Raw genomic sequence first — 27617 nt, forward strand, 5'->3', positions numbered from 1 at the left:
CTTCAAATAGGTATGTAATGACACATTATATAAACTCTTTATAGTGTTTTATTTACATTTTAGAGGCGATAAGGTGATCATTTGGACAGATCGAGTGAAAAAAAGCAATTTTCCCACAAATCTTCTCCTTCACACTATCACCCATTAGTTTCGCTTCCCCACCCGTCATTTTTAAAAAGACCCGACGGTGCTCATTGCCTTCTTGAATTATGCAGAAAAGGGCAGCGTTTAGGTAATGTAATTTATTTAGTTGGAAAGGGGAGAAAGTGTGCTTTACAATGGTATTGACATTACAGTTGATCTGTAAGTATTACGTTTTTGGGGCGCTAAAATAAGGTCAATTGTACGGACCAAGGCGATGTACAAAAGTGAGTGAGTTTACGTTAGTCTTTTAATAGCCTAACGTTACCTCCGTGTCAGTGAAAGGCTGTTAATTAAGTTAAAACCAAGACTCGAATTGAGGGGGTTTGAGAGGGTATGACATATGCCTACTTTTGAGTAAAGAAAATTGCAAAAAGCACAGGTCTATCCCTTGTTAACTTAAGATTTTGAAGAAAATAAAAAGGATCCGATTATATGAAGTGATAACAGCGCTTTGGTCCTTGATGCTTTATGCAAGTGCAACAGTATAACTTTAGTCCGTCCCCTCGCCCCAACCCGGGCGCGAACCAGGGACCCTCTGCACACATCAACAAAAGTCACCCACGAAGCATCGTTACCCATCGCTCCACAAAAGCCACTGCCCTTGCAGAGCAAGGGGAACCACTACTCCAAGGTCTCAAAGCGAGTGACGTCACAGATGGAAACGCTATTAGCGTGCACCACCGCTAACTAGCTAGCCATTTCACATCGGTTACACTAGAAACAAGCTGTAAAATACCCGGGAAAGACGTGACTCTGATGGGTATGGGAACGTCATTGTTTCGTTTTTTGACATTCAGAGGATAAGTTACAACCTTCTATAGATGAGGATACAAAAAAATGTCTTTGCTTGGGAAGTAATCTAAATCGGTTTATCAAATTATTGTACTTTCTGTACAATAGAAGATGTTTAAACCCAGACAGCTTTTAGGAAACACGTGTGACCTCTTGTTAGGTTAACCTTACATTTTTCTGTGTCGGTAGACCTTCTCTGTCTGGGGTGGAAAGGTTGGACCTAACTTTTGAAGGTACTGTACCATGCTCAGATTTCTAATGACATCTCAGATATAATTATTTGCAAACAGTGACCGTTTTGTTGCAAACAAGTCCCATTGATTTGACATTGGGGTAATATGATAAGACGAATACATAGCCCTACCACTCTGTCCATTCTTATCCTGTAATTTAGGTAAATTGTTTGGTATTAAAAAAGATTCTGCCCAATATGCAAAATGACGCAGAATTTGATGAAATCTTTATAAAAGGCAATTTTTTTCTCGTAATTGCAAATACGTTGATAGATTCCTGCAATGCTTTTACTATAAAGTACATTTCCACCCCTACTCTTGTCCACAACCTTCTGGCTGGCCCACAGCCCTGTGCTCTATCAAAACTCCTGCGTTGCCATGTAATGCATACAGGACAAAGAACCGTTTCTAAAACTGCATATCCAAGGCTCTGGTTGGTCCAAGAGGTGAGTGTAAACAGTAGACATATCCACTTATCCACTATTATTTTGGGTATAGGGCAGGGTCACTTTTTTGTTTCAATAGTTCAGGGAGCATTTAGGTAAAATATATTTTAATGAATGGTGGGCCATCCGTTTTAATTTAAGAGAGATCCGACTTTCTCCATGTAACCCTTATTATACATAATGTTCACTACCTTAGTCTTTGTTACCACTGGAGTTGGGCTAGTTGGGACATTGAGGATTGTGAAAAACTCCTCATATTCGAACTGTCACATACAAAAAAAAAACACTATAAATAAATATATTGAACAAAAATATAAACGCAACATGTAAAGTGTTGGTCCCATGTTTCATGAGATTAAATAAAAGATCCCCAACATTTTCCATATGCACAAAAGGCTTATTTCTCTCAAATGTTGTGCTCACATTTGTTTACATCCTTGTTAGTGAGCATTTCTCCTTTGCCAAGATAATCCATCCACCTGACAGGTTTGGCAATCAAGAAACTGATTAAACAGCATAATCATTACACAGGTGCACCCTGTGCTAGGGACAATAAAAGGCCTCTCTAAAATGTGCAATTTTATCACAAAACACAATGCCAAATGACTCAGGTTTGGAGGGAGCGTGCAGTTGGCATGCTAACTACATGAATGTCCACCAGACCTGTTGCCAGAGAATTTAATGTTAATTTCTCTACCATAAGCCACCTCCAATGTCATTTTTGAGAATTTGGCAGTATGTCCAACTGGCCTGACAACCGCAGACCCCGTGTAACCACGCCAGCCCAGGACCTCCACATCTGTCTTCTTCACCTGCGGGATCATCTGAGATCAGCCACCCGGATTGCTGATGAAACCGAGGAGTATTTCTGTCTGTAATAAAACCCTTTTGTAGGGAAAAAACTTTTTTTGAGTGGTTGGGCCTGGCTCCCCAGTGGGTAGGCCTTGCTCTGAACTGGGTGGACCTATGCCCTCCCAGGCCCACCCATGGCTGCGTCCCTGCCCAGTCATGTGAAATCCATAGATTAGGGCCTAATGAATTTATTTCAATTGACTGGTTTCCTTACATGAACTATAACTCAGTAAAATCGTTGAAATTGTTGCGTTTATATTTTTGTTCAGTAGCTTTCCTGCAGGATTCTGTTATTTTTTATCACTTAATGGATTTAGTAAGGCATCGAGCTTTGATCTGTATTTCATTTGAAAAAGACAGCTACATATCCCTATATTATAGCGTTTATTTTTATTTTTATGAATTGTAATGTAATAATATTTTATGAAATGTCACATCTTGACGTTAGGCCTTGTTCAGATGCTTTGCACTCACTTTATCAGTCCCTATGTAAAAAGCATTGCCAGTAGGCCTACTGGTCCAATACATAACATACCTGCAATGAAAATGTAACCAAATAAAGCGCTTAAGAGATAAACCGTCATGTGTGAAAGCATATAGAGATTCTCTGCCTTATTTGGTCATGGAGCATGTGTAGAGGGAGGAGCCGCTCCATAATCGTCATCATCGTGCACCCACAGGAAGAACTTCATAAAGTACTGTCACAAACTAGCGCCTGTAAAAGCAGAGAAATCAATGAAATAAAGAAACAAATCTGCAGTGAGAAGAGTCATTTACTGTCAGAGCTTATCGGCCAGAGAAGGAAGTCATGAGTGTAAACGGGAAGGAAATGGTAAGAGATCGCCAGTAGCGGAGAGTTTTGAGTCTATTGCTCGGTGGGTTTCTTAGCTAGCTAACGTTAGCTTCCCCAGTTGCTGTTGTCCGATGCCGCGTTCACGTACTGGTCGGAACTAGGAAACTCGGAAATGTCCGACTTACTAATGGTTGCAGTTATACTTTCATCCCCGTTCCACAATGTGTTGGTCGGACATGTCTGAGTTTCCTAGTTCCGATTAATTTGAATGCAGCATATCTAGAGGGATGAAAGGGTTGTCAAAATACATTCGTTACTCAGAAAATACGGCCGGTATGTACTTCTAAAAAAAAAAAAAAAAAAGGTCTAAATAAACATTTACGAGCAACCGAAAAAATGCACATTGTCGATACCTAACGCACATATACTGGGGCAACGTTAGCTTACTGTTTAGTCTGATTCATCAGGCTATAATACACAATTGTTTTGTAATACAGATTGAAACTACACAATATCGTGTAAATATTCCTTACAAGTCAGAATGTTTAATAAAATTACATTTCAACTTACTCTACCTGTTGGCTGTGCGGCTTGTCCTTCAGCTGCTCGACATTTGAGAGGAAATATCCACAGGAAGGTATGGTTAACCCTGAAATGTCAACTTCACTACCGGCGCAATAAAAAGTAGGGTAAATAATACTTTCCTATGGATATTTTGTCTCGACCATCTGAAGGACAAACACCATGGACAACCTGTAGAGTAAGTTGAAATGTAATTTTATTCAACATTCTGGTTTGTAAGGAAAATGTAAACGATGTTGCAGTCATTAGTTTCAGCCTGTATGTACCAATTAATTGTGTATTACAGCCTGATGAATCTGACTGTTATTTAGGTTCATCCACAGATTGAACATTTAACCACATGCTACTACGACGATACCTATATGCATTTGGTCTTATTCTGGCAATTTTATGTTTTATCAGTATTTTTACTTACCATTATGAACAAGAGCTGGGGCATGCACCACTAGTTAGGACAGTTTCTCTACATTTGCATCTAACCATGTACAGTACCAGTCAAAAGTTTGGAACCACCTACTCATTCAAGGGTTTTTCTTAATTTTTTATATTGTAAAATAATAGTGAAGGCATCAAAACTATAAAATAACACATGGAATCATGTAGTAACCCAAAAATATTTTGATTAAACAAATCAAAATATATTTTATATTTGAGATTCTTCAAAGTAGCCATCCTTTGCCTTGATGACAGCTTTGCACACTCTTGACATTGTCTCAAACAGCTTCACCTGAATTGCTTTTCCAACAGTCTTGGAGTTCTGACAAATGCTGAGCACTTGGCAGTCCAACTCATCCCAAACCATCTCAATTGGATTGAGGTCGGGGGATTGTGGAAGCCCATCACTCTCCTTCTTGGTCAAATAGCCCTTACACAACCGAGGGATGTGTTGGGTCATTGTCCTGTTTAAAAACAAATTATAGTTCCACTAAGCGCAAACCAGATGGGATAGTGTATTGTTGCAGAATGCTGTGGTAGCCATGTTGGTTAAGTGTGCCTTGAATTCTAAATAAGTCACTGACAGTGTCACCAGGAAAGCACCATCACACCACCTCCTCCTTGCTTCATGGTGGGAACCACACATGCAGAGATAATCCGTTCACATACTCTGCGTCTCACAATGACACGGTGGGTGGAACCAAAAATCTCACATTTGGATTAGAGGTCGACCGATTAATCGGAATGGCCGATTAATTAGGGCCGATTTCAAGTTTTCATAACAATCGGAAATCGGTATTTGGACACCTTTATTTAACTAGGCAAGTCAGTTAAGAACACATTCTTATTTTCAATGACGGCCTAGCAACGGTGGGTTAACTGCCTTGTTCAGGGGCAGAACAGATTTTTACCTTGTCAGCTCAGGGATTCAATCTTGCAACCTTACGGTTAACTAGTCCAACGCTCTAACCACCTCACGAGGAGCCTGCCTGTTACGCGAATGCAGTAAGAAGCCAAGGTAAGTTGCTAGCTAGCATTAAACTTATCATATAAAAAACAATCAATCATAATCACTAGTTATAACTACACATGGTTGATGATATTACTAGTTTATCTAGCGTGTCCTGCGTTGCATATAATCGATGCAGTGCGCATTTGCGAAAAAGGACTCGTTGCTCCAACGTGTACCTAACCATAAACATCAATGCCTTTCTTAAAATTAATACACAGAAGTATATATTTTTAAACCTGCATATTTAGCTAAAAGAAATCCAGGTTAGCAGGCAATATTAACCAGGTGAAATTGTGTCACTTCCTTTGCGTTCATTGCATGCAGAGTCAGGGTATATGCAACTGTTTTGGCTGCCTGGCTCATTGCGAACTAATTTGCCAGAACTTTACGTAATTATGACATAACATTGAAGGTTGTGCAATGTAACAGGAATATTCAGACTTATGGATGCCACCCGTTAGATAAAATACGGAACGGTTCCGTATTTCACTGAAAGAATAAACGTTTTGTTTTCGAGATGATAGTTTCCGGATTCGACGATATTAATGACCTAAGGCTCGTATTTCTGTGTGTTATTATGTTATAATTAAGTCTATGATTTGATAGAGCAGTCTGACTGAGCGATGGTAGGCACCAGCAGGCTCGTAAGCATTCATTCAAACAGCACTTTCGTGTGTTTTGCCAGCAGCTCTTCGCAATGCTTCAAGCATTGCGCTGTTTATGACTTCAAGCCTATCAATTCCCGAGATTAGGCTGGTGTAACCGATGTGAAATGGCTAGCTAGTTAGCGGGGTGCGTGCTAATAGCGTTTCAAACGTCACTCGCTCTGAGACTTGGAGTAGTTGTTCCCCTTGCTCTGCATGGGTAACGCTGCTTCGAGAGTGGCTGTTGTCGATGTGTTCCTGGTTCGAGCCCAGGTAGCGGCGAGGAGAGGGATGGAAGCTATACTGTTACACTGGCAATACTAAAGTGCCTATAAGAACATCCAATAGTCAAAGGTATATGAAATACAAATCGTATAGAGAGAAATAGTCCTATAATTCCTATAATAACTACAACCTAAAACGTCTTACCTGGGAATATTGAAGACTCATGTTAAAAGGAACCACCAGCTTTCATATGTTCTCATGTTCTGAGCAAGGAACTTAAAACATTAGCTTTCTTATATGGCACTTTTACTTTCTTCTCCAACACTTTGTTTTTGCATTATTTAAACCAAATTGAACATGTTTCATTATTTATTTGAGGCTAAATTAATTTTATTGATGTATTATATTAAGTTCAAATAAGTGTTCATTCAGTATTGTTGTAATTGTCATTATTACAAATAAATAAATAAAAATCGGGCCGATTAATCGGTATCGGCTTTTTTTGATCCTCCAATAATCGGTATCGGCGTTGAAAAATCAATCGGTCGACCTCTAATTCGGACTCATCAGACAGATTTCCACCGGTCTAATGTCCATTGCTCGTGTTTCTTGGCCCAAACAAGTTTCTTCTTATTGGTGTCCTTTAGTAGTGGTTTCCTGGCAGCAATTCAACCATGAAAGCCTGATTCATTAATTGTAAGTCAACTGTAACTTGTTTTCCTCTGAACAGTTGATGTTGAGATGTTTCTGTTACTTGGACTGCGTGAAGCATTTATTTGGGCTGCAATTTCCGAGGCTGGTAACTCTCTAATGAATTTATCATCTGCAGAAGAGGTAACTCCGGGTCTTCCTTTCCTGTGGCGGTCCTCATGAGAGCCAGTTTCATCATATTGCTTGATGGTTTTTGCAACTGCACTTGAAGAAACTTTCAAAGTTCTTAATGTTGGACTTAATGTTGGATTTCTGAATTGACTGACCTTCATGTCTTAAAGTAATGATGGACTGTCGTTTCTCTTTGCTTGTTCGAGACATAATATGGACTTGGCCTTTTAACCAAATACGGATATTGTCTGTATACCCCCCTACCTTGCCAAAACGCATTAAGAAGGAAATAAATAACACAACTTTTAATAAGGCTCACCTGTTAATGGCATCTCCCGGGTGGCGCAGTGGTCTAGGGCACTGCATCGCAGTGCTAGCTGCGCCACCAGAGTCTCTGGGTTCGCGCCCAGGCTGGGCTAGGTTCGCGCCCAGGCTCTGTCGCAGCCGGCCGCAACCGGGAGATCCGTGGGGCGACGCACAATTGGCATAGCGTCGTCCGGGTTAGGGAGGGTTTGGTTAGGGAGGGTTTGGCCGGTAGGGATATCCTTGTCTCAGTATGTAAAAATGTAATAAAATGTATGCACTCTACTGTAAGTCGCTCTGGATAAGAGCGTCTGCTAAATGACTAAAATGTTAATTGAAATGCATTCCAGGTGACTACCTCATGAAGCTGGTTGAGAGAATGCCAAGCTGTGGGTACTTTGAAGAATCTCAAATATAAAATATATTTTGATTTAACACTTTTTTTTGGTTACTACATGATTCCATGTGTGTTATTTCATATTTTTGATGTCTTCACTATTATTCTACAATGTAGAAAATGGTGCAAATAATTAGTTGGTGTGTCCAAACTTTTTGGATTGGTACTGTATGTAAACGTGTAGTTGAGAGTAGCATGCTGGATGGCAGTGGGTGAAGGGAGTTACTACAGGAGTTTCAGCAATTGTTAACATGAAAGAAATAAAGGACCACCTGAAGGAAGGCACTCTTAATTGAGGCAAAGTGCCTCTAGATGACACGAGATGGGAAGAAGGTGGATAGCTTGTCAGGGCTACGACTGGTACCGTATATCCCATATGACCATGATATTGTGGAGAGAAGTTGGATGATTCGTTGTCAGATCGTGACAGTATTGTGCCCACTATCTGTACATCTTTGATCCAGGACCCTGGTGCCCTAAAGGAAGAGGGGAATACCCTGTTCAATGCAGGGGACATGCAGGGGGCTCTGTTCTTCTACACCAAGGCTCTCAAATTGAGTGGCAGCCAGGCGGAGAGTGCTGTCCTGCACCGCAACCGCTCCGCCTGCTACCTCAAGCTAGAGGACTACACCAAGGCTGAGGCTGATGCCTCCAAAGGTGGGAGAGTGCAGAACAAACCTGTCAACGTTGTCATTCACCAATGAAAAAATGATCATATATACTACATTTGACTAAGTAGAGTGTCTCTCTCTCTCTCTCTCTCTCTAGCTCTTGATGCTGACCCTGGTGATGTGAAAGCCAGGTTCCGGCGGGCACAGGCCCTGCAGAAGCTGGGTCGTCTGAACGAAGCGTTTCTGGACGCTCAGAGGTGTGCACAGATGGAGCCCACAAACAACACCTTCAAGGAGATGCTCAGACTGCTGGGAGCACAGAGCCAGAAAAAGGTGACGTACCAGCAGAGACTATGTAGTTCTGATGAAGTCTCTACAATGTTCCCAGGAGGTCCAAGGCCATAATAAGGATTTATTTTCTCTCCCTTGTAGTCAGTTCAGATGTCCTCCACAGACGCTCGCGTTCAGCAGATGTTCTCTCTTCTCCTGGACCCCTCAGCACAGCCCTCGGACAGACAGAAGGTAAAACAACCACACCATACTTACATAAACACTGACTACACGAAAGCACACTCTGGCATGTTTTCAGCTTTGATGAACCTTACACCTTGTGATCTATTTCTCAATGGCAGGCTGCTCAGAACCTGGTGGTGCTGTCTCGTGAGGAGGCGGGAGCCGAGCAGATCTTTCGTAACGACGGGGTGAAGCTGATCCAAAGTCTGCTGGGCTCCAAGCAGGAGGAGGTGGTCCTGTCTGCTCTCAGGACCCTGGTTGGCCTGTGTACTGGCCATCAGTCCAGAGTAAGTGTCAAGTTGTCTAGGTGTTATAATTATTTCAGCTCTGCCCAAACTTGAAAACGGCTTGCTCAACACGTGAAGGATGCAAAGGGACAACTCAATTCCTTTCCAGTGTTTTATTATGGTTTTGATGCCATTTGTTGAATATGTTGAAACAGTTGATTTGTTGAATAGAGTAGTTGAATGACAGAGGAATAGGGAATAGGTTGATAACCTTAAACAGAGAATAAACATGCATTATTTTACACAATAAACAATGCATGACACAGCAACAAAGCATGGCTTTGAATAAAGTAAACGTTTAAACAATTCAATCTAGCACTTCAAGCAATTACTTTTGCAGTCAGAAAATATCCACAACAAAAGAAGTCACCACTCCTACCAGAGTTAAACATGTAAATTGTGCTAAGCACTGGATGCAACATAATAAATAATTCCAAACATTACATACCAGTTGCGTCTTTAGGGTTGAACAATGAGCTGTTTGTATGTTGAGGACCCAAGCAAAGCTAAGCCCAAACATTTTATACCCATGCTTATCTGCCAGGTGCGCATGTAAAAGTAGTCCCTCCAGAAATCCTGGCTAAATTTTTTAGTTCCACCCGTGTTTTTGGGTTATCTGCCCTCTTGAGGCCTGGAGTTCTTTAAAGGAAGAGCTGCCATTGTGCTCATGTTTTGAGTGTTCTGTTTTTTGACGCAACAGTAAGTATTGGTCATATCTGTGTTTCTCCATATGAAACACTAGACAGTATTTAAATAAAAAATCTAGCGACATTTCATTCAACCATGACCACCTTCACCATCTTCTTCTCCAGACCATGGCCATAGTGAACGAGCTGGGCATGGAGCAGCTGTGTGGGGTGATGGGCTCTGGGGCGTCTGCTGTGTCCCTGGCTGCCTGTCACCTGCTGCAGGTGATGTTCGAGGCCCTGACAGAGGGCATGACGAGGGAGATCAGAGGGAAGGACGAGGCCATACTGCCTGGTGAGATGACATGTCTTCCGGTTACAGGTTGTGACTTCTCGATAAAACAGAGATAGAAAAGAAAGGTGACTGACTTAAATATATTTGTGTGTGTGCCGTACAGAGCCGTCTCGTGAGCTGCGCTCCATGCTGCGCCACCTGGTGGAGATGATGCCAGCGAGCAGTGTGTCCGGGCCGGGCCGAGACAGCGCCATCAACCTCCTGGTCAAACAGGTGCCCCGCAAGTCCCAGAGGAACCCAGACAACTCCCTCACACTGTGGGTCATAGACCAGGGTAAGAGACAGACTAACTCCCTCACACTGTATGGTAGAGACCAGGGTATGGTAGAAACAGAGCATGTTGTATTTTCTTCTTTGGTGGATGCAGCCATTCTGTCATGCAGATGAGGCTCACACAGTATTGTATAGTATTTTGAATCCGATGTACGTGTAAATATGAACTATCAAGGAGTTAAATCAACCATATCTCTGTTCTCTCCTGTGCAGGGCTAAAGAAGATCCTAGAGGTAGCAGGAACGGTCCCTGAGATGTCTGAGGGACCTCCTCTCACAGACAACTCCCACATGAGCTGCTCTGTGCTCCTCAGCAAACTCTATGATGACCTGAAGAGTGATGCCGAGAGGGAGAACTTCAATAAACTCTGCGAGGAATATGTCCAGTGAGTGTTTTGTCCTGTCTTGATTTTCTAGTCTGTGTTGATTGTGGTTGTGCCTCCCACCAGGTTGCATAGTCATGTCTTATAGGTTATTGAATTGTGAACATCATCTTTTTATTTTCATTGTCGGTACAAATCCAAACAATCTGCTTGTGTGTGTGAGAACTACTCTGATACCTTTACTGCTATTGTTCTATGCAGGCATCACTTTGGCCGCCCCGGCCTGGAGAGTAAGCTGCGCGCCATTCAGACGGTGTCTGTGCTTCTGCAAGGACCCAGCGACGTGGGCAACAGGACCCTGGAGATGTCGGGTATGATGGATGCGGTCATCTCTCTGTGTGCCTCGGAGGTCGTGTGTCACCAGCAGGTGGCGGTGGAGGCTCTGATCCACGCTGCAGGCAAGGCCAAGAGGGCCTCGTTCATCACAGCCAATGGCGTGGCACTGCTCAAGGACCTCTACAAGAAGAGTGAGAACGACCAGATACGGGTTCGAGCGCTAGTGGTGAGGGTTCAGCCAATAGCTATAGAACAATACTATACAATTGTTATATTGTCTATGGTTCAGCTAAACTCCAACACACTGGGCCAATTGTCCCATTGGAATAACAAATAAACATTGAAATAAGTAGTGACAACTGAATCAGTTTTTGACTGAAAAAGTGTGTGTTTTACAGGGTTTGTGTAAGCTTGGCTCAGCTGGGGGGACAGATTTCAGCATGAAGCAGTTTGCTGAGGGGTCCACACTGAAACTGGCCAAACAGTGCAGGAAGTATGTGACCTGTGTTTTTTTCAAAGTGTGTAACTTAAAATGTAGCTTGTTATTATAGAAACAGTCAGATGATGTACCTCTTCCTGTCCCAGGTGGCTGTGTAACGAGTCTCTCCCCCCAACATCTCGGCGGTGGGCCATTGAGGGCCTGGCCTACCTCACCTTCGACGCTGACGTAAAGGAGGACCTAGTTGAGGACAGGAATGCCCTGCAGGCAATGTTTCAGCTAGCTAAGGTAAGCTTAACCCCCCCACCCCTTAATATCAAGGTCAAATCAGACAATATGATTGTTATATTGTGACTTTTTATATCATGAGATATGTTCCTCCCAGCCTCCCTTTGTACTGGTGTAGAGATGTAATGATAACTAGTCATTTCATTTGATGTGATGTCTGATGGCGGTGTATTGTGTCCCTACAGTCAGAGGATAAGACAGTACTGTTTGCAGTGGGCTCTACTCTGGTGAACTGTACTAACAGCTATGATGTGGACAAGCCTGACCCTCAGATGGTAGAGCTTGCCAAGTATGCTAAACAGCACGTACCAGAGGAACACCCCAAGGTACTGCACTGTGTGTGTCAGGGCCGTGTTACCCAAGGTACTTCTAGACATCCAAACCTCACTAATCACTGGGTCTCGACTAGATGTGTAATGGTACAAGTATTAGTACCAAACCGGTCGGTACTGGGACCTCGGTTCAGTTCGCACTGTGAACCCGAATGAATACATTACAACAAATAAAAACACTAGGCCTATAGGCTATGCCTCTTGAGTAAATCTGAGCTGAAAAACATTTTAAGGATATTAAAACAGAGCCTATGTGAAAAAATGAAATTTTAATTGCTGCATTTCAAACTGTTCTTTTGTGAGGTGCACTCGGGAGCTATTTCTCCGGTGGGGTCGATAAACCAGAATTGGCGGATCCTCCATCATCGTTTAAATCTCCAGTTTGTTAAAATTTTGGCTTCCCAGTAGATTACGACGACGATGGACAGAGAGTTGTGGATAAAACGTGAACGGTTCTCCAACTGGTAATTACTAGTGGGAAACTCGTTTATCATCCTGAGCACCCACTTCTTCCATATGGTGACCTCTGGTGTCACTAACTAAGGAAATTGCCTCTATAACAGTGTTTTCAGCAGTTAAATGTTACAACAAAATATTATTTAGAAAAAGCAATCTATTAATGTGTTTTTTTAATTCAAATTTTGTTTAAGCATGATAGCTGTACTTTTTAGTTCATGGTAGACGCAGCATTAGAGTTCAAATCACATGAATGAATCCAACTGGTATTTACGACTTCACAACTGGTAAATTCCCACCTCCCACATGGTTACAAACGCAGCAGCAGTGTAAACTTTAGAGGCCCAACATAACAATCCTGTCACAACAGACCATGCCAGGAACATTATGAATGGAATTTTATTTTCCTCCTGTACTGAAACCGAATCGACCAGTGATGCGTACCGAACCGTGGGTTTGGTGAACCGTTACACCCCAAGTCTCGACACAGGGAATATTCCTCTAATTAGGTTATTTTTATCAGCTCTTGTCCCAGATTAATTTTATTACTTAAACCTTTTAAACCAATAAGTCCCATTGAGGTCAAAGACATCCTTTATTAAGAGAGACCTGGCCAATAGAGTAACTCTGACCAAGATAGCGAAGAGATTGCCCCACTGTCTGTTTGTTTCAGGACGCTCACTCGTTTGTGGAGAAGAGGTTGATGAAGCTGCTGGAGGCAGGTGTGGTGTCTGCTCTGGTGTGCATGGGGAAACAGGAGAGTCCCGCCCTTACTGAGACTTGCAGGGAGTGCATCGCCAGGTTTGTCTGTCTTATCTTCCCTGGCTCTAGCCTAATAATATTCTGTCTTCCCTGTTTACAACGCAGTCTTTTCCCCCTGTGTGTATCTCTCTCTGCAGGGTGTTCTTGGCTCTGGTGGAGAGGCAGGAGGACAGGGGCACAGTGGTGGCACAGGGTGGAGGAAAGGTGAGACCATTCTCATGTCAGTTATGTCTAAACACACCACCTTTCTTACTTGATTTAATTGACCAGTAAAATGCATTTAATGATGCTGTCTTGCCAGGCCCTGCTCCCTCTGGTTTCTGAGAGTACTGATGTCGGGAAGACCAAGGCAGCACAGGCCCTGGCCAAGATCACCATCACATCCAACCCAGAGATAGCCTTCCCTGGGGAGAGAGTGAGAACCACCCTATCCTCCTCCACTGATGAGAAATAAATATGTTTGTGTGGAGATCTAGTAATAAGATATTGCTGAGCCTGTTCAGATTTGACCATTTCAATCCATGGTGGTGCTCTCATGTAAACTCACTGATTCCTTTCTCTCTTCTGTGTGTGTGTGTGTGTGTGTGTGTGTGTGTGTGTGTGTGTGTGTGTGTGTAGATCTATGAGGTGGTGCGTCCCCTGGTCAGTCTGCTCACCCTGGACTGCTCCCTGTTGCAGAACTTTGAGTCTCTCATGGCCCTCACCAACCTGGCTGGTATCAGCGAGCGGCTCAGACAGAAGATCATCAAGGAGAAAGCTGTACCCAAGGTAGAGGGTTACATGTTTGAGGAGCACGAGCTGGTCCGCTCTGCAGCCACAGAGTGCATGTGTAACCTGGTCCTGAGCACTGAGGTGCAGCAGCTCTACGTGGCCACGGGGAATGACCGTCTGAAGCTGCTGGTGCTCTACAGTGGAGAGGAAGATGAGAGGCTGAGGAAAGCTGCAGCTGGAACCCTGGCCATGCTGACCGCAGAGCAGCCTGAGCTGTGTGCACGCATCCCTGGAACGGTGATGCATCCTCCCTCGTGTATATATATATATATACATACATACATACATACACACATAGGTTAAATTGAATATACTATACCAGACAACTTTCCTTTACTATTTCTGTCCAGAGTTTCACTTTACTTCCCTCGCTCTGATTCCAGACCAGTCACTGGCTAGAGATCCTTCAGGCCCTGTTGCTTAGTGACAGCTTGGAGCTGCGTCACCGTGGAGTGGTGGTCATGCTGAATCTGATGCAGGCGGAGAAGAGCCTGGCCGAGACGCTGATGGAGAGCGAGGCGCTGGAGATCCTCTCCGTTCTGGCTAAATCCACAGAGCAGAGCCCCATCTCCAGAGCAGCACAGCACTGCCTGGATAAAGCCATTGAGTACGGCATCATCAAGAAGCCAGAGGAAGGGGGAGAAGGAAATGAGCCCTGAGGACAGTATGGAAGTGTGTGTGTGATGCTACAGGAGAAAAGACTTATAAGATGATTGCTCCACTGCTGTTCTGTGTGAGGTGTGTTTTGTAGAATAGGAGGCAAGCAGTTTTGATGTTTGAGGGCAGTAGGCTGTGCTGGTTTCAGTTTGAGAGCTGATATGCTTTACAAACATTAAGTGATGTGCAACAACCTGAGAGCTGGAGTTGGTGAATGTTCATAATGGATCTTGAAGAAAGGAAAAACACGCACTCACTTAAATATTATTTGTTTTAATGAAAATAATTAGCAGCCTTTTCCATCAAGTATATGCCTTTTGAAACTGCCACCCAATGACCTTTTGTCTCTACAAACATTTGAGCACAACAATTTTTCTTTCAATCATAACAGATCTCCCAGACCTGGGCTAAAGAGGACACATTATACATGCTTCAACTGCCATGCCACCTTACACTCATGGATTATTCTGTTTGACGCTAAAGGCACAATGCATAGCCAACAAGAGTATAACAACTGAAACAACCAAATATAGTACTTCATGCATTCATCAAGTCATTCCTTTATCTTGCTGTAGTTTTCTATTGACCTTTGTATTCCAATACATGTATTTCCTTTTTAATGTTTACAACACAATATTTATGTTATGATTTACTTGCACCTTATATGGATCATTGGTTTTATTTGCCTTTTCTTTTTCCACTACATTTCCAATGTCTTGGTAGTTTTTATAAACAACCAGCACGACCAAGTTAGTAGGCTGGCTGACAAAAACTGTTGCTATGTAAAGTCAGTGATTCTTCATTAACTAATCCATTGTATGAATTGTTTTCATCACTAAAGACTGCATCTAGACCACTGCGGTATGAGACATATTTGCCCGTTGTTTAAGGTAATCTACTCATGTTCACATATGCCGATTCACGGACCTTCTATATTCGGGTTTCATCCTGTTTATTATAATTTTTTTTAACCAGGTAGGCCAGTTGAAAACAAGTTCTCATTTACAACTGCGACCTGGCCAAGATGAAGCAAAGCAGTGTGACAGAGTTACACATGGGATAAACAAATGTACAGTTAATAACATAATAGAAAAATCAATGTACAGTGTGTGCAACTGTAGTAAGATTAAGGAGGTAAATCTGGAGTGATAGATGTGCAAGTAGAGATTCTGGGGTGCAAAAATAAGTAACAATTTGGGGAATGAGGTAGTTGGGTGGGCTATTTACAGATGGGCTGTGTACAGGTGCAGTGATCGGTAAACTGCTCTGACACATGATGCTTAAATTTAGTGAGGGAGATGTAAGTCTCCAGCTTCATTGATTTTTGCAATTCGTTCCAGTCATTGGCATGAATTGGACCAGCATTGGACCAACATCACATGTGCACAGACCTCGTGATGTTATCCAAAAACATGGCAGATATTGGATGAATATAAAATATATTTGGCTGCGAGTGATGGAATAAAATCTGCCTCAGCAATTTTATGGGGGAATAATTCAATGGATGCTTTGTGCACAAAGGTAATGACTAAAGTGTCTTAGTTTTCAAATCTGACTTCTCTATGGGGCCGTCTATGAAAATTGTATTTCTGGGCCGGGCGTCAGTTAAACTGAAGTACTGAAGCAAAAGTGTAGGAGCAGTCGAAATCGTGCTTCTAGATCCGAACCCTGGCCCCTTAATCTAGACCAGAGAAAGAGGCCCAACAGCGGAAAATCTTTCTCCCTCCAGCAGGGGGCGTTTTTCCATTGTTTCGGATGGAATTCAATGAGTGTCGAATTTCTTCAACCAAAAATTATTATTTGGTACGTGAGGTTTAGTTGATTGAATATAAGTTTCGTAATGCTTAAGTTATGAGTGTACTGATATAAGTAGGACATGTGAATCCCGGAAACTGAGAAAACGTTTAGAGTTCTCGAGATGGCTATGCATATTCATGGTACGAGGCTAGTAACGTTAGCATGTTTCAAAAATGTGTTCCTTTTTAACAAATGGGAAACAAGTATATAGAAAGAATATACAAAGGACATTTGAGCCCTTACATGAATACAATGACAAAAAAAGCTGCAACGCTGTTTCTCGGTGGTCATTAAAAAATAAATATATTTTTTTTTACTTATTCGCATAGTGGTAGGCATGATAATATTTATGAATACTTTTGAAAGAAACAGCCTTCATTTTGTTAATAAGTAGGTGTGTGTGTGTGGGTGTGGCAACATCCAAACTTCCCCCCCCCAACAGACATCAATAAAACCATTCCAATAAGGCATGACATAAGGTATAGATAGATAGATACAACATCCTGTTGAAACAAGGCTCCTATAGCTCTGTTGTTGAATGGACTAAAAGAAAAACAAAACTTTCCTATTGCTGCGTCAACGGGGTTAATTGTATGTATGTTCTGAGGGTCAGGTTACATTCCTGAATAATAAAGCAACACCTGAGGGAATGGCATCTAAAACAATTGCAAAATATTTAGGTTTTACAGGGATCTTGTAAAGTGATCAGAAATCCTTATAATTAAGTAAAAGGCCATCTGCATTTACAAGTTGGTTCACCAATAGGATATTATTTCAGAACGAATATCCTAAAAACATAAGTATTTTTATACAGCATGTCCCGATTATTCAATATATAATATCTGTCACGAACCGGCTCGTAGCCCGTAACAAAGAGGGAGACAACGCGGTGATACATTTTTGTTATTCCTTAACTGAAGTAACCTATATACAATAAACAATGGTGTGTGTAGTCAGTAATCAGTAGTGTAAGTGATTGGTTGCGTGCATAGACGTGATAATGATGGATGTTGTTGAAAGGTGCCAAAGCAAACAACCAAAATCCAAGTGTATCTGCATGGAGTCTCCTCAATGAATGGGGAAAGGTATTTATCCCGGGACACACACTGGCCCAGCCCTACGTCCCCAATGACGGCCCACACTTCCACTTGCCCCAGCCAACCTTGTCCTCCCCAGACCTACATGGAGTCTCCTCAATGAATGGGGAAAGGTATTTATCCCGGGACACACACTGGCCCAGCCCTACGTCCTCAATGACGGCCCACACTTCCACTTGCCCCAGCCAACCTTGTCCTCCCCAGACCTCAGCAACCTTTGCGCACAGGAAGAAACCTTTAAGAGGAAAGAAGAAAACGAGACCAGACAGAAGCGACAGAACAATACCCCAAAAAATAAACAATGGTCAGTCACTTAGACATTCAGGAACAGGGCGCACGAGAGAGTGCGTCAGCAACAAACTCCAACGAAAAGAACGTCTCAGGGTCCTTCTCATTAAATTGTCAACAGTAAGTTTGCAACAATATCAAATGAGTCCGGGGCACAACCGAGAGAGGAGCGACCACTAGGTAAATCTGAGTCACCTTCCCAGCGCAAACTCCCCTGAGAGCTTTCCTTCCCTAACCAACTCTAGTCGCTGTTATTGCAACTTGATTTTAGCACGTGTTGATGAATCGTTACTTGAGAAATGAGACCAAGTTGAGACGCTGGACGAGGTGGATAAGGTATAGTAAAGACCGCTTATTTGGAGGTAAAGATATCTGAGCAAAGCGTGCACGGACTCGTTCATTTAGCTCAGAAGGAACTAGCAGAACAGAGTCCCGAAACATATTGTGCAGTACATTTTATACAGTGAATGACGTAGGTAGATTCTGGTAGTTCGTGCTCCTGACTGGTCGTTGTAAGTGGAGGCCCGTCCCCTCCACGCTGGTGTCAATGTCTCATTGGTTCTTGGCACTGTTCTTTGTTCTTGGAAACCCAGCCTGAAACAAGGGTGTGTGTGTGTGTGTGTGTGTGTGTGCATGTGCGTGCTCGTGCTCGTATAGTGGCATGCCTGCCTTATCAGTGGTCATAAAAGGTCTGAGTCAGCCATCCTCCCCTGCGTGTGGGAGTGAGGTTAGTATCTGTTACGGGCAGAACGTGTTTAACTGTGGGGTGTAGCAAGATATTTGCAACAAAGTCTGCTTTAATAAGGAAGGCATTATAACAGTATTATAGCTATGTGTTAAGGTCAAATAAAAACAGCATTTATTACACACGCTACAAATCTTGTTTAAATGCCAATTCCTTTTCATGATAATGCTCTAGCTATAACAGAAGCAGTAATTTCTGGTGTTCAAAAGAAAGACTACTAGGGCTAACAGATGGAGCGGCCATTGAAACGAAAAGAGCGAGACGCTGAGGAGGTGGCGAGTTCTCGGCAGAGGGTGCCCCAGTGGTAACTTCAAGAATACCACTTCATCCGATTGGCTTTCAATAGTCAACCCAACAGATTTTTTTTAGACCTTTATAACTAATTTCAGCCTTGTAGTGTTCAGCGATCTTCAACAGCTGTTCTTTATACATAATTCGAACAGTTCCTCTGATGGAAAGCGAATGAACTCGTCTACATTAGACGCCATAGTCACAAGTAAAAAATATACGTTTTTTAAATTCTCGCTCTTCCCCTCTGCTGAGCACACAGACCACAAGAGAAATGCCAATCACACTGGGCACCACAGGAGAGAGATTAATTATATATGCAGCTTCCCCAAATCCTACAATAACTCAACCCTAGTCTTTGCGGTGGGTAATTACACACTGTAGGCCGCTGGCAAGGAAAAACCCCAGCACGCTGGCAGATTTCCCCCCAAGCCACGGACATGCCCCCGAGACAACTGCTCAATCCACAGACACCACACAAAAATAACAAACAAAATAACCATGCCCAATTTATTCCAAAGTGAAACAAGCCAAAACGGCTGCGCGTGTATTTTGTCCCCCACACCAAACGCGATCACGACACGTAGGTTAAAATAGCAAAACAAACTCTGAACCAATTATATTAATTTGGGGACAGGTCGAAAAGCATTAAACATGTATGGCAATTTAGCTAGCACTTGCTATCTAATTTGTCCTATTTAGCTAGCTTGCGGTTGCTAGCTAATTTGTCCTGGGATATAAACATTGAGTTGTTATTTTACCTGAAATGCACAAGGTCCTGTACTCCAATAATTAATCCACACATAAAACAGTCAACCGAATCATTTCTAGTCATCTCTCCTCCTCCAAAGTTTTTCTTCTCTGGACTTTATATTGCGATTGGCAACTTTCATAAATTAGGTGCATTACCGCCACTGACCTCGTTAGTCTTTCATTTACCCACGTGGGTATAACCAATGAGGAGATGGCACGTGGGTACCTGCTTCTATAAACCAATGAGGAGATGGGAGAGGCAGAACTTGCAGCGCGATCTGCGTTACAAATAGAACTGACTTCTATTTTAGCACTTGGCAACGCAGACGCTCGCGAGCAGTGTGGGTGCAATAATTGAATAATATAGATTTCTACATTTATTTTACGACACGAGCGGCGTAGTCAGCCTGTCAGTTCAATTTGTGACGCAGATTGTTTGACGTGTTGTTTGACGTGACAGCAAATTAGCCGTAGTTGGCTAGCTAACAAGCAAGGGATAAGCACGTTGCCAGCCAGTATGGCAATGGAACATTTAGAACGAACAACTGGGTCGCATTCATAGATACAGAACAAAAAGACTGAACGACTGGGTCGCGCCTCTGGCAACGCTAGATTTGTGTCGGGACTATATCTTGTGGAATGTCATACTATTTCTGACCAGATAGCATCAGATACACGGGCTACATATAGAGGGGTGCTGTTTCGCTCGCTCGCTCAGATGCTTTCTCTGATGAAGAAGGCAAGATGCAACAATTTCAATTATTTTACTGAGTTACAGTTTATATAAAGGGCATCAGTAAGTTGAAATAAATGCATTAGGCCCTAATCTATGGATTTCACATGACTGGGAATACAGATATCAAATCAAATTTGATTTGTCACATGCGCCGAATACAAAAGATGTAGACCTTACAGTGAAATGCTTACTTACAATCCCTTAAACCAACATTTACATTTACATTTAAGTCATTTAGCAGACGCTCTTATCCAGAGCGACTTACAAATTGGTGCATTCACCTTATGATATCCAGTGGAACAACCACTTTACAATAGTGCATCTAACTCTTTTAAGGGGGGGGGGGGGGGGGTTAGAAGGATTACTTTATCCTATCCTAGGTATTCCTTAAAGAGGTGGGGTTTCAGGTGTCTCCGGAAGGTGGTGATTGACTCCGCTGACCTGGCGTCGTGAGGGAGTTTGTTCCACCATTGGGGTGCCAGAGCAGCGAACAGTTTTGACTGGGCTGAGCGGGAACTGTACTTCCTCAGAGGTAGGGAGGCGAGCAGGCCAGAGGTGGATGAACGCAGTGCCCTTGTTTGGGTGTAGGGCCTGATCAGAGCCTGAAGGTACGGAGGTGCCGTTCCCCTCACAGCTCCGTAGGCAAGCACCATGGTCTTGTAGCGGATGCGAGCTTCAACTGGAAGCCAGTGGAGAGAGCGGAGGAGCGGGGTGACGTGAGAGAACTTGGGAAAGTTGAACACCAGACGGGCTGCGGCGTTCTGGATGAGTTGTAGGGGTTTAATGGCACAGGCAGGGAGCCCAGCCAACAGCGAGTTGCAGTAATCCAGACGGGAGATGACAAGTGCCTGGATTAGGACCTGCGCCGCTTCCTGCGTGAGGCAGGGTCGTACTCTGCGAATGTTGTAGAGCATGAACCTACAGGAACGGGTCACCGCCTTGATGTTAGTTGAGAACGACAGGGTGTTGTCCAGGATCACGCCAAGGTTCTTAGCACTCTGGGAGGAGGACACAATGGAGTTGTCAACCGTGATGGCGAGATCATGGAACGGGCAGTCCTTCCCCGGGAGGAAGAGCAGCTCCGTCTTACCGAGGTTCAGCTTGAGGTGGTGATCCGTCATCCACACTGATATGTCTGCCAGACATGCAGAGATGCGATTCACCACCTGGTTATCAGAGGGGGGAAAGGAGAAGATTAATTGTGTGTCGTCTGCATAGCAATGATAGGAGAGACCATGTGAGGATATGACAGAGCCAAGTGACTTGGTGTATAGCGAGAATAGGAGAGGGCCTAGAACAGAGCCCTGGGGGACACCAGTGGTGAGAGCACGTGGTGCGGAGACAGATTCTCGCCACGCCACCTGGTAGGAGCGACCTGTCAGGTAGGACGCAATCCAAGCGTGGACCTTGCCGGAGATGCCCAGCTCGGAGAGGGTGGAGAGGAGGATCTGATGGTTCACAGTATCAAAGGCAGCCGATAGGTCTAGAAGGATGAGAGCAGAGGAGAGAGAGTTAGCTTTAGCAGTGCGGAGCGCCTCCGTGACACAGAGAAGAGCAGTCTCAGTTGAATGACTAGTCTTGAAACCTGACTGATTTGGATCAAGAAGGTCATTCTGAGAGAGATAGCAGGAGAGCTGGCCAAGGACGGCACGTTCAAGAGTTTTGGAGAGAAAAGAAAGAGGGGATACTGGTCTGTAGTTATTGACATCGGAGGGATCGAGTGTAGGTTTTTTCAGAAGGGGTGCAACTCTCGCTCTCTTGAAGACGGAAGGGACGTAGCCAGCGGTCAAGGATGAGTTGATGAGCGAGGTGAGGTAAGGGAGAAGGTCTCCGGAAATGGTCTGGAGAAGAGAGGAGGGGATAGGGTCAAGCCTATCCAACAATGCAGTTAAGAAAAATAAGTCTTAAGTAAAACAAATAACTAAAGAGCAGCAGTAAAATAACAGTAGCGATGCTATATACAGGGGTTACCGGTACAGAGTCAATGTGCGGGAAAACATTGGCATTGGCTAATAGGACTGATGGTAAAGGCAGATTACCCACTTGCTGTCGGATCCTTACAAAGCACCCGGACCTACGTCCCTGATATCTCGGTCTTTCTCCTGCGAATGACGGGGATGAGGGCCTTGTCAGGTGTTTTAAGTAAATCCTTTGCGTCTGACTCATTAAAGATTTTTTTTAATTCCAGTAAGAGGTGAGTAATCGCTGTCCTGAGATCTAGAAACTATTTTTGGTCATAAGAGACAGTGGTAGAAACATGTACAAAATAAGTTACAAATAACACAAACATACAATAGCACAACTGGTTAGGAGACCACAGATAACTTGTTTTCAAGGTAGGGGTGTGGATCAGAAAACCAGTTAGTATCTAGTGTGACCACCATTTCACAACATCTCCTTCGCATAGAGTTTATCAGGCTGTTGATTTTGGCCTGTGGAATGTTGTCCTACTCCTCTTCTATGGCTGTGCGAAGTTGCTGGATATTGATGGGAACTGTAACACACTGTTGTACACATCCATCCAGAGCATCCCAAACGTGCTCAGTGGTTGACATATCTGGTGAGTATGCAGGCCATGGAAGACCTGGGACATTGTCAGTTTCCAGGATTTGTGTACAGTTCCTTGCGACATGTGGCTGTGCATTATCATGCTGAAACATGATGGCGGCAGATGAATGGCATGACAATGGGCCTCAGGATCTCATCACGGTATCTCTGTGTATTTAAATTGCCATCGATAAAATGCAATTCTGTTCGTTGTATGTAGCTTATGCCTGCCCATACCATAACCCCACCATGGGGCACTCTGTCCACAACATTGACATCAGCAAACTGCTCGCTCACACATCTGCCCGGTACAGTCGAAACCGGGATTCATCCGTGAAGAGCACACTTCTCCAAAGTGCCAGTGGCCATCAAAGGTGAGCATTTTCCCACTGAAGTCGTTTGACACCGAACTGCAGTCAGGTCAAGACCCTGGTGAGGACGATGAGCAAGCAGATGAGTTTCCCTGAGACGGTTTCTGACAGTTTGCACAGAAATTCTTCGGTTGTGCAAACCCACAGTTATCAGCTTTCCGGGTGGCTGGTCTCAGACAATCCCACAGGTGAAGTAGCCGGATGTGGAGGTCCTGGGCTGCCGTGGTCACACGTGGTCTGCAGTTGTGAGGCCGGTTGGACGTACTGCCAAATTATCTAAAATGACGTTGGAGGCGGATTACGGTAGAGAAATTAACATTAAATGATCTAGCAACAGCTCTAGTGGACATTCCTGCAGTCAGTATGCCAAATGTATGATCCCTCAACTTGTGACAAAACTGCACAAGTGGCCTTTTATTGTCCCCAGTACAAGGTGCACCTGTGTAATAATCATTCTGTTTAAATCAGCTTCTTGATATGCCACACCTGCCAGGTGGAAGAAGTATCTTGACAAAGGAGAAATGCTCACTTACAGGGATGTAAACAAATTTGTGCCCACAATGAGAGAAATACACTTTTTGTGTATATGGAACATTTATAGGGTCTTATTTCAGCTCATGAATCTCGGGACCAACATTTTACATGTTGTGTTTATATTTTTGTTCAGTGTAAAACATATATTATTGATGTTGTCTACCTGCACTGCTGTATGCTGTTTAGGTGGTGACAGCACATGTGAAGATCAAGAGGAGAGCAGGGCCTTCCCAGCCCTGGTGGATGTCACTCATTCATGTGAGGTCAGCAAGATCAGCTGTGGCTCCCGCCACACTGCGGCAGTCACAAGTAAGAGCCCTTCACATAAGCGTCCTCAAACGGCTAATTTAGAAATATAACAAGTTTTTTCCATTTATTTTTCTGGTACGGGTGATCTCTACACTTGCGGCTGGGGTAAGCTTAAAAAAATATTCATGATTAGAAAATGTCACCTGTTCTAGGTGGCTTCGAGTAGGCCTATGTATTGCATGAAGTCATTATGAATTCCAAAGCGCAATACATATCCAGGAATGGAAAGACATGGCCTTTCCTCATAACCACGGCTACAAGCTCTACTTGTATCACTGTTTCAGGTGAATATGGCCAGCTGGGACAGGGGACTGCAGCTCAGACGAGCCAAGATGAGTAGAGTTCTTCAAGGACCAGGGGCTGCGTGTGGTGGAAGTAGTCTTTGGGCCATGGAACACTTTTGTTTCTGCTATCAAAGAGGACCCCTCTCCATCCTGACACATATCCTTTATCCTTCCTTTGTAACTAGGACTACATGGAATGGAAAAACTGGCTGTAGGAGTTGAGCACTAAGGACAGTGCAGATTTTGATTGACTAGATCAGGGCTTTTACAACCCTGTTCCTGGAGCGATCATCCTGCAGATTTTCAGTCCAACCCTAATCTATCGCACCGGATTCTAATAATTAGCTGGTTGATAAACTGAATCAAGTTAGTTACAGTATAACTAGGGTTGGAGTGAACATACAAGAGGGTAGCTCTCCAGGAACAGGGTTGGAGAGCCCTGGACTAGATATTCATGATGATTTGTTCAGACAAATAAAAAATAAAAAAATGACAAAGTCAGTGACTAAGACTTGATTACTTTTATTCTAGATATTTAGATTTAAAAAATACAGTTAGAGGGCTCTTATTGCATATACATTATGTAAAAATACATTATCAAACATAATAGAAATATTAATCTACAGACAAAGAATTTAAGGCAAGATCTTAAAAATATTATTACAATGAAGAAAAAAAAGGTCTTCTGAGTATTAATAGGACAGAGAATCCAAGGTATCCATATCCTGGCATCTTATTTGTCGACTTCACAGAACAATCTTAAAAGAACTAGAGAACAACGCAGAGCATTAGAGGGAGGCTCATAGGTGCAATGTAGAGATTATGAAGAGTATTCTAATCAGATTTGTACTGACCTGACGAAATCTGGTGACCTTGAGATGACGTGTTGGAACTCTGACAGATTCACAGTTCCATCTTTGTCTATATCAGACTCTTCAAGAATCTGCAATATTGTAAATAAGTATTTGTTTTAGCCTTGGAGATTGCAAACGGAGACCTGAAAGGTAGACTCAGCGATAGGACCATAGATCATACTCAGCAATGCAATTTCCTGCGTTGAGACAGTATTCAAATCTGCCACAGCTGCTACTATAGGCTAGGCTGATGCTCTTCCCAGTTTATGGTCTTCCCTGAGGCAGTGCCACATTGGAAAGAACAAGGCAATAGTGGACTTAATCTGTTAACTCACATTGCTGATGAGCTGCCTCATCTCTTCAGTGGTAAGCCTTGTGTCATCCGTCTCACCAGTCAGACAGTTCACCAGCTTCTCCAGGTCCCCACCATCCAGAGTGCCATCATCATCAAAGTCTGAACAGACAAAACAATACCAATTCAACATTTTCACCAGCCCCCCCCCAAAAAAACTGCCAGACAACAATGAATACACTACATACATATACAGGCCTAAGAAAGTCTCAATTGTATTACCAAAAATGCGGAATGCGTAGTGGGACTTGATTTCCAGTGTAGCTGAATCACTGAAGGCACTCAAGAGATCAAGGAAGTCCTCAAAGGTGAGACTTCCATCTTTCATATCAGATGTTGAGAATACGTGACAGATCCTTTTTCTGAAAGGGTTGGACTAAAGGGTGGGGACAGAACATAACAGAACATTAAGTCCAATGCAGACGTTTTTCTCTGTCTAATCACTTCTGGGTAACAATGAAGTACATTACTGTTTTAAATTCAAATGGGCAAAAATATTTTATTAGCAAAGAGACATTTCTCAAGCAAGAATTTTGCTAGGACTGTCGGGGTGGTCTAAGTGGGGAAAAATACTAACTAATTTACTGCTTGGTGAGGTCACCATGGAAAGGCCAACGCTCCATCCCACCAAAACAGGCTGACATTTCAGGTAGTCTTTTCAAACAGCTTACACTAAAAAGGCATTATCACAATATGATTCCAACCTCAGTATGGAAATATATATAAAACACAGGAAAACCACATTGTTCCTTAAAGGGCCAGTGCAGTCAAAAGTAAATCAAACATTTGTTACAATGTTTTTTAACTAAAAATAATTTACTCGCTTTATTAGTAATTTAGTATAATTTTAATTGCAATCTTGTCACCTTGAGTTCTGGCAGTGAAAGGACTTTCTCCATGGACACTCGCGGGGTGGGGATGTTTCTGTCCTCTTTGGAGAGGAGTTCACTGAATCTCTTGTGTGCCCTAAAGAAAACATGCATCACAACATCCACTCTGCCTGTATGGATGTTGATTGCTCAACAAGTCTCTTTCGCAATAGATGTACAATGACAAACCTTCCCAACCTAGTTCAAACAGTTACAGTAAATCCATCTTGCCTGTCAAACTTCCTTGTAAATTAGACTTTAGTACGTTGCGTAAGTAAGGATTAAAGTTAAGTTGACAAGGAAGTTTGGCTCTGGCAAGATGGAGTATATATATTTACTATATGATCAAAAAGGATATTGACAACAATAGCATCAGCGAATTTAAATAATGGGGAATAACTTTAGTTACTTACAGAATAATTTCTTGCTTTGTAAGAAACGTCAGCTCCTGGAGGGGAAGAGTTGGTGCATTATTTTCAAATACACCACACATTCCAAATTGATATAATTATGCCTCAACTTCTTGCTTTTATCAGTGTCGTGTCACTTGCAATGCACTCAAGAAGTTGTCCTACCAACAACGTCATCAAAAGCTGACAATACACTTGAGAATTAATATAAGGCAATTCATTCAAACCGAACAGCGACTCTTTATGAGGGCATAAACGATATAACTAACTAGCTGGCTAAAAACAACTTGGTTAGTTTTTAGATACCGCGTTAACTAGCTTGCTAAGTAAACTATTTGTTAACCTAACCACGTTACCAAATAGTACAATGACCAACAACTTGTTGTGTAACGTTACATTGGCTAGATAGCTGTCTTATTTCACCTGATATTCTGAGAGCAGATCCTTCCTTAATTGACTTGCTGTTGTTCCCATGTTGTTTTTTTCTTCTGTTTGTTATTAGCTAGTTAACTTCAGAGAAAGAAAACTTTCTGCTTCGATAACTTTCCAAAGCAGCTAGCCACTTCCCTTTCCGAATCGACGAAATATACCATAGTAACAAGATTTGCATAGAGCACGCCAACACACCACCAGATGGCGATCACGTGCCTCAATACAAATCGCTGACACAGGAAG

At 43.0% G+C, this 27617-nt stretch overlaps 2 protein-coding genes across 3 annotated transcripts; one reads left to right on the forward strand and one right to left on the reverse strand.

Annotated features, from left to right (window-relative positions):
- The first annotated feature begins 3148 nt into the window (after window positions 1-3148).
- On the forward strand, window positions 3149-15561 carry LOC139540123 (protein unc-45 homolog A-like). 2 transcript variants are annotated; one of them, XM_071343700.1, is made up of 17 exons: window positions 3149-3299; window positions 8145-8337; window positions 8449-8624; window positions 8724-8813; window positions 8924-9091; window positions 9904-10072; window positions 10176-10346; window positions 10559-10730; window positions 10929-11229; window positions 11402-11496; window positions 11589-11730; window positions 11916-12056; window positions 13192-13319; window positions 13418-13484; window positions 13582-13695; window positions 13899-14288; window positions 14435-15561. In XM_071343700.1, the coding sequence occupies exons 1-17, from the start codon at window positions 3276-3278 to the stop codon at window positions 14708-14710; spliced, it is 2817 nt and encodes a 938-aa protein (XP_071199801.1). In that variant the 5' UTR covers window positions 3149-3275; the 3' UTR covers window positions 14711-15561. The 2 variants fall into 2 exon arrangements, with proteins under 2 accessions (XP_071199801.1, XP_071199802.1); XM_071343701.1 differs by having other exon boundaries at window positions 13899-14307; window positions 14435-14626.
- A 9402-nt stretch (window positions 15562-24963) lies between these two features.
- LOC139540125 (calcium and integrin-binding protein 1-like) lies at window positions 24964-27598 on the reverse strand. The gene is made up of 7 exons (XM_071343703.1): window positions 27366-27598; window positions 26946-26980; window positions 26530-26629; window positions 25886-26039; window positions 25647-25765; window positions 25312-25400; window positions 24964-25225 (listed from the first exon to the last, which is right to left on the reverse strand). Exons 1-7 carry the CDS (start codon window positions 27414-27416, stop codon window positions 25204-25206), a joined length of 570 nt encoding a protein of 189 aa, XP_071199804.1. The 5' UTR covers window positions 27417-27598; the 3' UTR covers window positions 24964-25203.
- Window positions 27599-27617: the final 19 nt, after the last annotated feature.

This window comes from Salvelinus alpinus, chromosome 15, assembly GCF_045679555.1.
Source record: "Salvelinus alpinus chromosome 15, SLU_Salpinus.1, whole genome shotgun sequence".
Lineage (NCBI taxonomy): Eukaryota > Metazoa > Chordata > Actinopteri > Salmoniformes > Salmonidae > Salvelinus > Salvelinus alpinus.